This window comes from Xylocopa sonorina, chromosome 7 (assembly GCF_050948175.1).
Source record: "Xylocopa sonorina isolate GNS202 chromosome 7, iyXylSono1_principal, whole genome shotgun sequence".
In the NCBI taxonomy this organism is placed as follows: Eukaryota; Metazoa; Arthropoda; class Insecta; order Hymenoptera; family Apidae; genus Xylocopa; species Xylocopa sonorina.
The window spans coordinates 13,630,595-13,644,888 of record NC_135199.1 but is presented as its reverse complement, the minus strand read 5'-3'; the positions used below and the strand labels follow the sequence as shown (position 1 = coordinate 13,644,888).

Here is a 14,294-nt window from a genome sequence, read left to right as displayed (position 1 = left end):
AAGATTTATCCGTTTCTATTACATGTATCAAATTCTAATTTCATTCACAATTCTGACAGATTCACTTTCATCCCCTAATCCTTTTTTAGTATAAAAATATGGCAACCGACGAAGGAAACTGTAATTCGACCCTACAATCGTTGGACGAAAGTGGCCAGAACGTGACTAACACGTCTCAACACGCAGGAAATAGTAGAGAACCAAATACAGCTAGGCCACAAGAACAAAGTAGCAGACAAAACAATCTCCAAAGGATACAACAAAGAAAGCAACAGATGTTAAATTTGCCGCAAATGAAGAAGATATTGAAAATAGCAACTTATAGCGCGTGTAAAGCGGAGGATTGCAAGTGTATCGGGTGGAAAAATTCTCAGCTGTTAACCAAACCACTGAAAAGCGATACGCAGGAACCTGTTATAAATTTTTTCGATCCGTGTAAAAGTTGCACTCACGTTTTAGAGAACCATGTATCGCATTTGACCAACCAGTCGGAAGAAGAAATTAACAAATTGTTGTGCATGGTCATAGATGCGGACAATATTTTTCTAGGATTACAAAAAGAGGAGGATCCCGATACGAAAAAAGTTTATTTCTATTTGTACAAACTTTTAAGGAAATGTATACAATCCATGACGAAACCGACTATAGAAGGTCCATTAGGACAACCGCCGTTCGAACGACCTAGCATAGCGAAAGCGGTAATGAATTTTGTTGCTTATAAGTATGGTCATCTACCGCAGAGGGATATGCAAGCTATGTGCGATATGGCAAAGATGTTCTTGCACTGTTTGAACCACTGGAATTTCGACCCACTTGGTGCTAGAAGAGGCACGATTACTGCGGAAGAAGCTCCTGCTTATAAAATTAATCATACTCGTTGGCTAGTATTTTGTCATATACCAGCATTTTGCGATTCGTTACCTCATTACGATACGTCTCTGGTTTTTGGACGAACGTTCGTACAGGCTGTTTTTAAACCAGTTTCGAGACAATTGCTCGATAAATGTCATAGCGAACGAGATAAATTGGCACCTGAAAAAAGAGTAATCGTATTGACGCATTTCCCAAAGTACGTATAAATTTCTATTCTTCTTCTATTAATATTATTTATTTCATTCGAACGGTAAGATACGAAATACTTTTATTCCATTTAAGATTCCTATCGATGCTGGAAGCAGAGATTTATTCGGACAGTTCGCCGATCTGGGACCCTGATTTTAAGCAAGTGCCTCCTACTTATTTGCAAACTGCGTTAGAATCAAAAGCGAATCAAGGAAGAAGAACAGGTGAATTTGAGAAGGTTACCGTTCCACCAAACGATAAAGATAACTACACAACGATTAACATTAGTTCTGGTATGAAAAAGATTCACGAAAAAAGATCCCACTCTGAAGGGCGTTCAGATGTGAAAAGGAGGAAAAACGAAGAAATTTTTGAAGATTTACCGGAAGAGGCAGTTGCTGAAATTGTAGCAACAATAAACGATCCTAATTATATGTGCGGACCCGACGCAGTGTTTCCTCCGAATGCCCCGCGAGACGAAACTGCTAAGATCGAGGAAAGCAAAAAGATAATAGAATTCCACATAATTGGGAACAGTTTGACACAGCCTGTTTCTAAGCAAACAATGCTTTGGCTAATTGGACTGCATAACGTGTTTAGCCATCAGTTACCGAAAATGCCAAAAGAGTATATATCTCAACTGGCTTTCGATCCGTAAGTATTCCACACGATAGAATTAACTAATTTCCTATCGCCATAACTATATATATATATATGTATATACATATATAAATTTTTCTTGAAGGAAGCACAAAACATTGGCTTTAATAAAAGACGGTCGACCGATTGGTGGTATCTGTTTCCGAATGTTTCCTACTCAGGGCTTTACAGAGATTGTATTCTGTGCCCTTACGAGCGAAGAACAAGTTAAAGGCTACGGTACACATTTAATGAACATGCTTAAAGATTATCACATCAAGAATAACATATTACACTTCCTTACGTTCGCCGATGAATTTGCAATCGGATATTTCAAAAAGCAAGGATTCAGTAAAAATATTAAATTACCTCGTTCGATACATCAAGGGTATATTAAAGATTATGAAGCTGCGACATTAATGCATTGCGAATTGAACGCGAAAATCGTGTATACCGAATTTACGGCTGTGATACGGAAACAGAAGGAAATTATTAAAAAGCTAATTCGTCAGAGGCAGCAGGAAATACAAAAAGTTCATCCTGGTTTAACTTGTTTCAAAGAAGGTGTCAGAGGTATTCCGGTGGAATCAATTCCTGGTATTCGTGAAACTGGTTGGAAAAGTTATGCCCAGACAAGAACTAGAGGTGTAGCCAAAGGAACTCAAGGGCCGGAACCGATGGAGGCGTGCTTGGACATCACCGATTCCCTGTACAATGCATTAAAAAATGTTTTAAACAGTGTTAAAAATCATAGCACAGCCTGGCCATTTTTAAAGCCGGTAGATAAAAATGATGTACCGGATTATTATGATCACATTAAGTATCCAATGGGTAGGTATCGTTTCGCATAATCAAAATACGATACGTAATTATGCAAACTGGTGGAAAATGAACATTACATTTTCATTTTTCAGACCTGAAAACCATGACCGACCGACTGAAAGCTAGATATTACGTTACAAGAAGATTATTCATCGCGGATATGACACGAATTTTTACCAATTGCCGTTTGTATAATAGTCCCGACACCGAATACTATCGATGTGCTAACGCTTTGGAAAAGTATTTCCAAACACGAATGAAAGAGATTGGTCTGTGGGATAAATAAAGTTTTTAGAAATTATATGTACCTCTATGTATATACACGTTATTTGTTATTTGTTAACAGAGTTATTAACTTAAATATTATTTTATTTACATACGTGCACGCGATCTACATTCTCATTAATTTCATAATTCTGGATAGTACCAAATATACCAAAAGAGTGCTTGCTGGGTGCAGATTCGCACCCAAAGAAACGGTTAGAAGTAGGATATACGGCAAATTAAAATTAAACTAGGTACTTAATTTCACGGCCTAATTATAAGCATTAGCCGAACAGTTAATTAACGAATGTAATACACCGATTATAATGAGATTCTGCATAGTGGTCATTCTATGGAACGGTGAATCTTTAAAATGCGTTAATTCTGGCAGTCTTAGCAAACTGGAATTTATAGTTTCTGCAAGTACAAAAGTAATATTATCTTTAATATAATTCAAACAATATAAAAACAAAATGAAAATAAACGTTTACGATACACTTTTTTTCAATACAATTGTAATAAAGTTATTTTCATATGGATAAAGATATAAGCATAGGTATTTTTAGTAATACATGAACTTTTCTAACATACGTGGAAAGAAGAAATGCTGTTCAATATCATTTAAAAAAAATTACAATTTTATATACATAAATTTATATTTCTAATTTTTGTATTAGACATTTTTTAACTCTTGTGTAAATCTAACAAGTACGTTTTTGCGTTCAATGAACTCTTGGAAGTTGATTTCACTTTTGTTCAGAGAAACAGGATTTAATATAATAGTTGTTTAATCTGGTACCAATAAAATATGTTATGGTCCAAATTATATTCAGTTACGAAAATTTGATGTAGTCAAAGAGACAAGGAAATAGTACTTTATACGCTCTACTTCATATAAACTCATCTATCATGGAATTTAATAACATTCTCTTTAATTGGCATATATTAAAAACTAATTAAATTTTCTCAAAAAGTATTGAAAGAATTGAATGCATTTCAATTTCTGTGTTAAACACAGCTAAAAGGACTGTGACGTGCTATTCTTAAACTTAACGGTTACTTAACTTTCAAAAATATATATACATACGTAAAATTTGATTTACGCAATGTTATTTATATGCTGATATAACAAGTATGTTAAACGATTTGAGAAATATGAAAATGTGTATGCGTGCGTGTGAGTGTGTGTGTGTGTGTGTGGAATCTTTAATTCGCAATTATAAAATAGCAATGATACCCTATTTATATTAGTTTACATGTACACTAATTCCTTGAGGTACAAGAGACTGTTTAAAATATGGGTATAAATGTATAGAGGTAGTAAAAGAGGGGGTATCAATATAAAGCAGCTCCATTCTTCTGCAGAAACAATATTAGAGGAGCGAATACTCCACTGAGGTAGTGCCAAATCTAGTCAAACAAATAAATTACTTGTTTTACCCAAACAAGTTTATAGTTTTCTCTTGTACAAGATACAATTAACCGAATAGGTCTAAAATAAAATGTGTGACGACGACGTAGCAGCCTTAGTAGTAGATAATGGATCAGGAATGTGCAAAGCAGGATTTGCAGGAGACGATGCTCCACGTGCAGTATTTCCTTCTATTGTTGGAAGACCTAGATATCAGGTAAAAAAAACTGCCTTTTTTTCTCTTGCATTATATGTGATCAACATTACATTGTAACAATTAAAAAAAAATTATTGTATAGGGAATCATGGTTGGTATGGGACAGAAGGATAGCTATGTAGGGGATGAAGCGCAAAGCAAACGAGGTGTTTTAACAGTTAAATATCCAATCGAACACGGGATTGTAACAAATTGGGATGATATGGAAAAAATATGGCATCATACGTTTTATAATGAACTAAGGATTGCACCGGAAGAACATCCAGTTCTTTTGACCGAAGCTCCCTTGAACCCTAAAGCTAACCGAGAAAAAATGACGCAAATTATGTTCGAAACTTTTAATTCTCCTGCGATGTATGTTGCTATACAAGCCGTTTTATCGCTTTACGCTTCAGGACGCACTACAGGCATTGTTTTAGATAGCGGCGATGGAGTTTCACACACAGTACCAATTTACGAAGGTAAGTGCTATTCTGTTGGGTATCCACGTAAGTATATACATGTATATATATAGGTAAGTGCATACATATGTATGCATTCACCGCTCCAAATTATCATCGATAGAATTTCTTTCAATTATACATACGCGCACGTATATATATTAACTCTTATCGTAAAAATCTTTTTCTATAATTTATATTTAATAGCAAAATATATAAATGTGATAAATAATATCAATATATTAGCGTTGATCAAACGCTCGCATGGGTAGTGAACTTAATTAAGAGGAATGATGATTATATGTGCTGTTTCGAATGAAAAATCCTGTTTGATCTAGGATATGCGTTACCGCATGCAATTTTACGTATGGATTTGGCTGGCCGTGATTTGACCGATTACCTTATGAAAATTTTAACCGAAAGAGGATACTCTTTTACGACAACTGCAGAACGTGAAATCGTTCGCGATATTAAGGAAAAATTGTGCTACGTTGCATTGGACTTTCAGCAAGAGATGGCTACGGCCGCGGGCTCAAGCGCCCTCGAAAAAAGCTATGAATTACCAGACGGCCAGGTAATTTTAACTAACTGAAAATCATTAATCAATGAATAACAATCAGATGAACCAGCTATATCTCCATTACCTAAAGCGATAAGTTTTTGTTCGTATATGTTTGTATATATGAAATAATGTTAACAAAAACTGTATGTATAATTCCGATTTAAATAACATGTGCGAGAATGAAAAAAATAACTTAAATTATGGACTATTCTGACAAGCATAATGAGAACGAATTTCTCACAACGAGCAATTTAAATTAACGAACTAATTAAGATTGAATTTAGGTGATCACTATTGGGAACGAACGTTTCCGGTGTCCAGAAGCAATGTTCCAGCCAAGTTTCCTCGGGATGGAATCCTGTGGAATACACGAAACGACTTACAATTCCATTATGAAGTGCGATGTCGATATTCGAAAGGATTTATACGCGAATTCGGTCCTATCGGGTGGTACCACCATGTATCCAGGTATCGCGGACAGGATGCAGAAGGAAATAACGGCACTGGCTCCATCCACGATGAAGATCAAGATAATTGCACCTCCGGAAAGGAAATACTCGGTCTGGATCGGTGGCTCGATCTTGGCAAGCTTAAGCACTTTCCAACAAATGTGGATCTCGAAACAGGAATACGACGAGTCGGGGCCGTCCATCGTGCACAGAAAGTGTTTTTAATCATTCTTCTTCCACGTTTCGATAAAAAGATATTTCATTCCGTCCAACTTAAAGAGCTACGAATTAATATTATGTCGTTCTCGAAAATCTCGCTTTCTATACAAACATATACATATATATACATATACATATACACCACAACGCGCCATCTAATATTTATTGAAACTTTCAAATTTTTTTTTATAGGACAGTCAACTTTTAGCATTTTTTAAGTTCTTTTTGTACGAAATAATTTTATTTATCTGACATTTCTTATTCCTAAATTATAATTTCTATTATATACATAGATACAGATCATTTTGTAAGTTCCTAACGTGACATTTCTAAATTACTTTAGTCCATTTTTTACTCACTTCTCTTTTTTTCCCCCCTTCTTTCGTTTAAACGTAAAGCAGTTCTCTTTTTCTTTATGTGTATTACATAAACAGATCATCGCAATTTTAAAAATGATTCGCTACTTACGGAATGACCTGTATACGTATAGAAATATATATGTACTATATTATATTTAATAGTTATATATAGTACACAATATATAATAAATATATTTCGCAAAACACTCGCACACTCGATCACTCGTGCCCGCACATAAGCGATTCATTTATTTCGATATTTTAATACCATAAAAAAATAAAAAATTATGAACGAAAGAAGTTGTTTAATTCAATATTAGAGTTATTTATTTAGATATCGTGTTCCTTCTTCTTTCGGCATAATAAAATTATACGGAACATAGCATATCTCGGCTTTATCTTCAAAATAATAATAGTTTGTAAAAGTTTCATTCAATTTATGCGACAGGTTTAATTGCTAATGGTAATAAATTCTATCCAGAATAAATTCCATCGAACTAAACAATTTCTCTTTACTATTTACTCCCTACTTGGATATATATTTAACTTATTCAAAGTAAATGAACCACCCTATACATATGTACATTGATCTAGTTAAATATACATATACATTTCTTTATATTTCCGTGCATGTTGTATACATGTATTACATACACATATACACGCGCGCGTGCACAAAATAGGTAAACGTATACACATGCTATATGTACACGTACATTCACGTAGGCTCTCCTAATCTCGTTAATTCGAAAGTCGTAACGATATCACTAAAAATTTCGAAACAATTTACACGTAATAGTCAAAACTTAACAAGAGGTGATATATAATATTTTACAGTAAATTATATATATTCTCATAGTGATATTGCGATACGGTTGGACAACAGTTCAAATAATGTTGGAAAATGAAAATGTTCGCGTTATTACAATAAAAATATTTAACAAACTTTAGCGTATACACCTAAAATTCTAACATTACTTTCTGTCTTTGGTATGCCTGAAAAATTCCATCTCGTAAGATCGAATTAACGAGAACGTATAGTTCTATGGTATCTGGTAAAATATTAGTATATCTAAGATGCTACACGCGTACTTATTCTTTTTATTGTAAACAAAATATGGTCATTCGATGTTCATCGTATATATTCATCGATAGTATGCAATGCTGTAAATGAAATAGTAAACAAAAACTTACGTTCTCCCAGTTGGAAAGATGTTCCTCTCTGTTTTTATTTACAACTTATGATAATCACTATATTTTTCCACCGTATTTTAACATCGAGTATTTCGATTTGTATGAAATCCTGACATTTCTCATGGACGGTTGAATTGAGTACCTCGTCACTTGTCGCGTACCATATATAAAACAGATTTTTCATACAACTAAATGTACATAAATTAAACAAATTAATGCCTTTTGTTGATCAATTTTTCACAATCTTTAAATATATATAAATGCGATACTAGAATTTAGACACCGAAAATAGAACGGAATAAAATCACTTTGAATATATGTAATCGTATCATCGATATCTGACAATTGTCTAATGATTAATGTTAAAATCGACTAAAAAAAATTGATTGTAAAAGTTCATTTAATTTCAAATGGCCGTCGTAACCCCTTTTCTGTCACGATGGAATTGCAAGAGTATAATTAATAGTTTTACAATTCGCGCGAATTTAGCCAATAATAAATAATACGTGTTACGTCATACGTTACTAATTATTTATCAGTAGCTCTAATTATCATTTAGATCTGACGATTTTATAATTATTACCACATGATTATGTTACACACACAAACAAGCGCGCGCGTGTATACACGCAAACACACACACACACACGTGCAAACTATGTTAGGCAAGTATGCCAACAGCAATCCATTACTTAACAATTTGATATTCACAAACTAAATGTTCGATATTGCTAAAAATAGAACGAAAAATAATTTATTCAGTTATTAAAGTTTTCCTATAAATTACTATATGATATCGTGACAGGTTTTATATTTCTGAAAACTTTGTCTTTTTAATGTATCTTCTTTGTTTCAGGAAGACAATGGTTACAATTTGTAAATGTTCTTTTTTTATCATTTTTTATCAATATTATGATATTGTGCGCTTTATGACTATTAAATTATAAAAATAGTGCAGAATATGTACTCTGAATAATTGAGATAATTTACTGAATACACGCGTGGATAGAGTGAGTGTGAGAGAGAGAGATAGAGAGAGATTCACTTAATGAAATAAAAAATAAAACGAAAATGAATCGAGTTGCTCCCAGATTTAACATGTTCTTATAAACAGAAGTGTTGTATGTTGTATATTGTTTCTTTAAAAAGCAATAAATAATGTTAATTCAATTTGATTCAATAGATGTCTACTTCTCCTGAAGATGTGAGATTTAATTTACATATTACACATTTTCAACGTTCGATAAGATTATAAACTATAAGAATATATATATATATATATGCAATACAATATATACACTTGTACCGTTGTCGTTTTCAATATAATTATAGAACATATTCCGCGATACCAATTAGTTTCTTCTTATCAATTCGCGATTTAAGAAAAGGGGCTACGAAGAATTTTTAAATAATTCTATTACTTGTACATAATATTTTTGGAATAGATTTTCTTTCTGTATGTATGTGTGTTTCCTCGCTTTATGGCTCTTCTTCTATGTATTTATTTATATGTTCAATTAAATTTAATATCCAATTTTATCTCATTAATTTAAAAAAAATACATTTAATCTGAACATTTATGTCGATTATTATAATTTGTACAATTCCGAATGAGATTTCACACAAGTATATTAAATAAATATTAATTAAAAATGAAAAAATGAATAACATGTTTATAAAACTGCGATAATACTTATGATAATTGTAGGAGTAAAATGATTCGGAGTAGAACAGATCATCAGACATATATCTTTTGTGACTGAATTTTAATAAACGCATAGAAAATAAAAAAATGTTTTAGATATTACTGTCAGTTATAGTCATCTTTCCTCTAAACATTGTTTTAAAAAAGGTAATAAAAATATCTTTGGTGCCCCTATTTCATGTAATAAAATGAATACGATTTTAGAAAAGGGAGAAGAAAAAATGGAAGAATGAAAGGGAGCAAGTCTATAACAAAGATTAAAAATTATGAGACAAAAGTAGTCCTGTCCACTATTATAAAAGTTTATCTTCTAGTAGATTTTCTTCTACCTGTTGATCGTTTTGGACGACGGCTGTTCGATCGTGACATGTTTGACCAAGGTAAAGAAAATTCACTGTAATGTAATCATAAAATTAATAGTATAATTATTATAATACAAATCAAGATAAATATAAGGTATAATGATTAATATATTTTCATTTACCTGGGACTGAAACTAGGAATAGGAGCACCAAACGCGGTAACAGGTAGTTGAGGATCGACTTGAAGACTTTGTATTTGTTCTAAATCAGGCCACAACGATGATACAGTTTCTTCTTCAATGGCAGAGGGACAAGGCCCGGTGTGATTAGTATTATAACATGTTGCTTGATGATTCTGCCTCTCTTGTCTTTGCTTTAACTTTTCAATGTGCCTCTGCTCTCTAAAATTAAAATTTAGCTATAGGTGTTAAAATTTATTTAATTATCAGTCCTTATTTAAATCTGATTTTGGTCTTATACGCAAACATACATACAAGGGTATATAACCGGACGAGAGGTGATTGTGCATGCAAAAAATGCAAAGTACAAACCTTATCCTTTGTACATCCCATCTTTTTCTCCTTCTCTCATCATTTTCCAACTTCAAATGTCTCTTGTTAAAAATTTCATCGTCCAAATTCTCGGTTCCTTCCATCGTATAACAGCTTGTATATATTTTCACCCTCCAATTTGGAACTTCTAATGAGGTATCATTTTCTACTGGATTAGGTTCCTTTAAACTTAACGTATAATTAGGATCCCCAACAGCTGTATAATAATGTTCCTCTGTAGTAAGGAAGGATTCTTTTTTTGTTAGCGGCTTCCCTTTTCTATCACCTTTCCTGTTGCTTTCCTGAGTTAATATTCTATCTTGTACTGTCGACGAAGTGTCATTACTAATCGTAGACGAACACGAAACACCCCGTTTTCTTTTACTTCCACTGGATAACGGCACTGGGTCTGTTCTCCTCTTTTTCTTCTCCTCCCACTCCAATCTAATATCGTTACCAGTTTCTATTTTTGTCTCGTGCTTGCTTTGATTATCATTTGGTTCTTGTTTGACAGTAGTAATTCCGCCACTAGTATTTAAACGTATTTTAAAGCTTTCATTATACTGAGAATTATTGTTCTCAGATTGAATACCTCTGTGAAGTTCGCTTGTCGATGGCACGTTCACAGAGTTAACGGTCGGAGGTGAACACGCTCCTATGTGTTCAGATGCAATGGAATTTTCATTACTTTCCGATCTGAGTTTTTGCAAATTCACACGTCTGTCCATGCGCTCCAAACGCAACTTAAGCTGTAAAATAAAGATAAAACTATTGATAAATCAGCTTGAAGCATAAATTTAAAAAAGATCTCTGTGTAAACAAACTACAAATGCAAAAAATGAATACTCTATGTGTTGTTTTATCAAATTATCATAATACAGCTAGATAGCTAATTTCTCATTTTACGTAGGTACCAAAATTCAAACAGAAATAATGAGACAAATTATGTAGGATTAAAAATTGAAATAATCTTATTTACTGTCAACAAACGATAAGTCACACGAGTTTTTGTTTGGTCGGGAATCCCAGGCATTTTGATAATCACACTTAGTCACATGTATATTAAATTGACAGAAAGTAGTAGCGAAATTCGATTTGATCTCAGAAATAGCGTTTCTCTGAGCATTCTTCCATTTTCTCCTGTAAGAGGGTATCTTTAAAAAGATAAAGGCAGATTTGCGCGCGAGAATGAAGCAGAAGGCATAACGTGCTTATTGTTTGGAAGTAAAGAGTTCCATATGAAAGAAAGAGCGCCATCGCGCGGTAATATTATCGCTTGACCTTCACCATTCGAGTGACCAATGGAAGAAAGAGAAACAAGAGCCGGGAAAACAGAGTTGAAAGAAAGGGAAGGGCATAAGCGCGGGTATTTTAGAATGCGTAACTGTAAACAAATGTGAAACGTAAAAAAGAAAAAGCGGGAGGGGTTGGAGAGAAAAAGTATGGGATGGTTGTTATCGGAAATGAGAGAGAGCAAAGGAATGTACCGTTTCATTTTCCTGTCTGAGAGCTGCTAAAAGTTTATCCTTGGTGACAATCTGTTCGGATTGTTGTTGAATTAAATCGAGATGAAGAAGCAAGAGTTCCTTCAGATGTTTAACCTCGGTGAGATCGTTTTGACGGGGTTCGTTGCCTCTAAGAGGACTGACACCGAGAGCAGAGGTAGCAGTGACTGCTGCCGGAGCTCCCCCGTCTGTCATGCTGGCGTACATGTGATCAAAGTCGCAGGGAAAACTGAGTATTCCGGCGGCTGATTTACCATCCTCGTCGACGCTTTGGAATTCATTGCGAGAGCAACTGTTATTCTGGTTAATGACAGAGTTACCAGTGGTGCTAGTCGTCGAAACTGTGTTACTTCGAACGCCGCTGGTCGCCGACGTGGTAGACAAGTGTTCGTTCATCGCCGCGACCATGTTGTCGTCGTCCTCCTCGTTATCCTCTTCCTCGTCTTCTTCGTAATAAAGAGTAGGAACAGTCGTCGTTCGATCGTCGTGCTCAATGATGGTGATGGTGGTGGTGGTGGTGGTGTTGGTGGTGGTCGTGGTAGTCGTAGCCGTAGTCGTAGTCGTACTGGTAGTAGTAGTAGTAGTAGTAGTAGTAGTAGTATTAGTAGTAGTAGTAGTAGCAGTAGTGGTGGTGGTAGTGGTGGCGAGATTGACGATTGCCGTTCCTCCGATACACGTTCCTGAATACGGTTCTTGGAATTCGGTTTCTCTGTACACCGTTCCTGAATTTACATCCCTCTGCTCGCGTATCTCCTCGTGATTCTCCGGTGTCTTCAGATCGGAATTAACGTCAGAAAACTCCACGCCGACGACGCCCCCGGCGGTGAAGCCGGTAACACAGACACCGCTATTACTACCACTGTCACCGTTATCACTACTGGTCGAACAACCACTACCACCGTCACCGCAAACACTACCACAATGATTATTACTAGTGGTACTAGATACAGTAGTACCAGTACCGACAACACCACCAGTAACAATAGTAGCAGCGTTACTAGTATTACCAGTGAGAACAACTATGGAAGAGCCAGTGCTGCCAGCAGCGCTGCTCTCGTTTTCTTTCCTGTTCCCGTACTCGTACCCGTGAACGTTCTCCTTCTTGTTCTCACCGTTCACGAGTTTCGAGGCCGAGCCACTCGACATCTTCCCTCTCTACCACCCTCGCCTTCACTTCCCACTTCTTCATTTGTGGCCGCCTCGAGCGTACCACGCGCCCGCACCGCGCACATTAAGCGTCTTGACAACACCTTCACCGACGATGCTCTCACCGCCGCTCTCTAGCCCCCTCACATATTATCACCCTTCACTTATCCCTTACACCGCTCACTTTTTTTAACACGCTTCGATAGAACCGATCTAGCCTTTTCTACCGCTTCGTGCGTTTTAACTTCGTACGATCCTCGCCAATTATCCGACAGTGGCAGCGCACGAGGTGCCTGTCGTCCAAGTTCGTACTTTTGTGTTTACTCCGACGAACGATGCGAGCCGCGCGCGGCGTTTCTCTTCTTCGTAGCATACCGGATGCCTGACATCTCGCGGTATCAATCGCGAACCTTCTTCCATCGTTCGCTTTTCCCATCGATCGGCCACTTCGACATCGGCATCGACGAATCTCGATCAATGCAAATTTATCATTTCGCTACTTCCTTCCGCGACAATAAAAACAAACGCATAGTTAGTTTACAACGCAATATCTTACATGTACACACTGATTCTTTCTACTATTCAACAATATACGTATAACAAATATGTTAGTCTTATATATGTTAGTCTGAACGCGGTAGCGAAACACGGTTTACATCTTTCTGCAATTCAATGATAATTGTATATATACATATATAAATAATTACTAAACACAACAACATTCATATATCCAATATTCGCAATATTTCGATATATATTATTTAATAAAAATAATTAATATGAGAAATATTTCTTTTTTGTACAGTTCAATACTTATTATTGTACCGTCTTTGTTATGAAAATATATATATACATTTATAAATAAGGTATTCTGGAAATCGAATGATGCGAATAAAGATCATCTCAACAGACGTATTTTCTATTGCAATTATTTGGCATCAACTTTGCCAATTACGCGATAATTTTAGAAAATTTTCGATAATACAGAGATGCGTCACTGAAAGCTATTTATTTTTGAATATTTATTTTTGTATTCCGTTCACGTATATTAGAACATTGTACGTATAACGAAGCACTAGGAGTTAAACATACAAACGATGGCTTCGTAATCGATAAATTTAACAAAAACAAAGTTATTTTCAAGCAAATTCTGTAAATAATATTTTTCTATTAAATATCGACGAATGCTTACTGTTGTTGCTGTGACTTACGATCGTTTTCTAAATTACTAGCCTCTCTATTTTAGCTAGAAGGATCGATATATAATTCGATTGAATTACAATTAATTAATTTGTACTCTATGGGCAGTAATATTGCATAAAATTTTTATTACGATCGCTTGTGTATATTGACATCAAAAGTTGCAGTCTATAATGCGTTACATGTTTTTACAATGTCCCTCTCATGATGAATTATGCAGTTAATATGATGCAAAAATGTTTTAAAT

At 34.9% G+C, this 14,294-nt stretch overlaps 3 protein-coding genes across 3 annotated transcripts; 2 read left to right on the top strand and 1 right to left on the bottom strand.

Annotated features, from left to right (window-relative positions):
* Window positions 1-95: 95 nt before the first annotated feature.
* Window positions 96-2,821, top strand: Gcn5 (Gcn5 acetyltransferase). Its single transcript, XM_076897742.1, has 4 exons — window positions 96-1,069; window positions 1,156-1,716; window positions 1,808-2,532; window positions 2,616-2,821. The coding sequence occupies exons 1-4, from the start codon at window positions 99-101 to the stop codon at window positions 2,807-2,809; spliced, it is 2,451 nt and encodes an 816-aa protein (XP_076753857.1). The 5' UTR covers window positions 96-98; the 3' UTR covers window positions 2,810-2,821.
* A 1,468-nt stretch (window positions 2,822-4,289) lies between these two features.
* On the top strand, window positions 4,290-6,094 carry LOC143425633 (actin, clone 403). Its single transcript, XM_076898589.1, has 4 exons — window positions 4,290-4,415; window positions 4,498-4,876; window positions 5,194-5,429; window positions 5,702-6,094. Exons 1-4 carry the CDS (start codon window positions 4,290-4,292, stop codon window positions 6,089-6,091), a joined length of 1,131 nt encoding a protein of 376 aa, XP_076754704.1. The 3' UTR covers window positions 6,092-6,094.
* Window positions 6,095-9,138: 3,044 nt separating this feature from the next.
* On the bottom strand, window positions 9,139-13,172 carry LOC143425232 (male-specific lethal 1 homolog). The gene is made up of 5 exons (XM_076897865.1): window positions 12,348-13,172; window positions 11,684-12,245; window positions 10,197-10,945; window positions 9,828-10,046; window positions 9,139-9,737 (listed from the first exon to the last, which is right to left on the bottom strand). The coding sequence occupies exons 1-5, from the start codon at window positions 12,845-12,847 to the stop codon at window positions 9,647-9,649; spliced, it is 2,121 nt and encodes a 706-aa protein (XP_076753980.1). The 5' UTR covers window positions 12,848-13,172; the 3' UTR covers window positions 9,139-9,646.
* Between the last annotated feature and the right edge of the window lie 1,122 nt (window positions 13,173-14,294).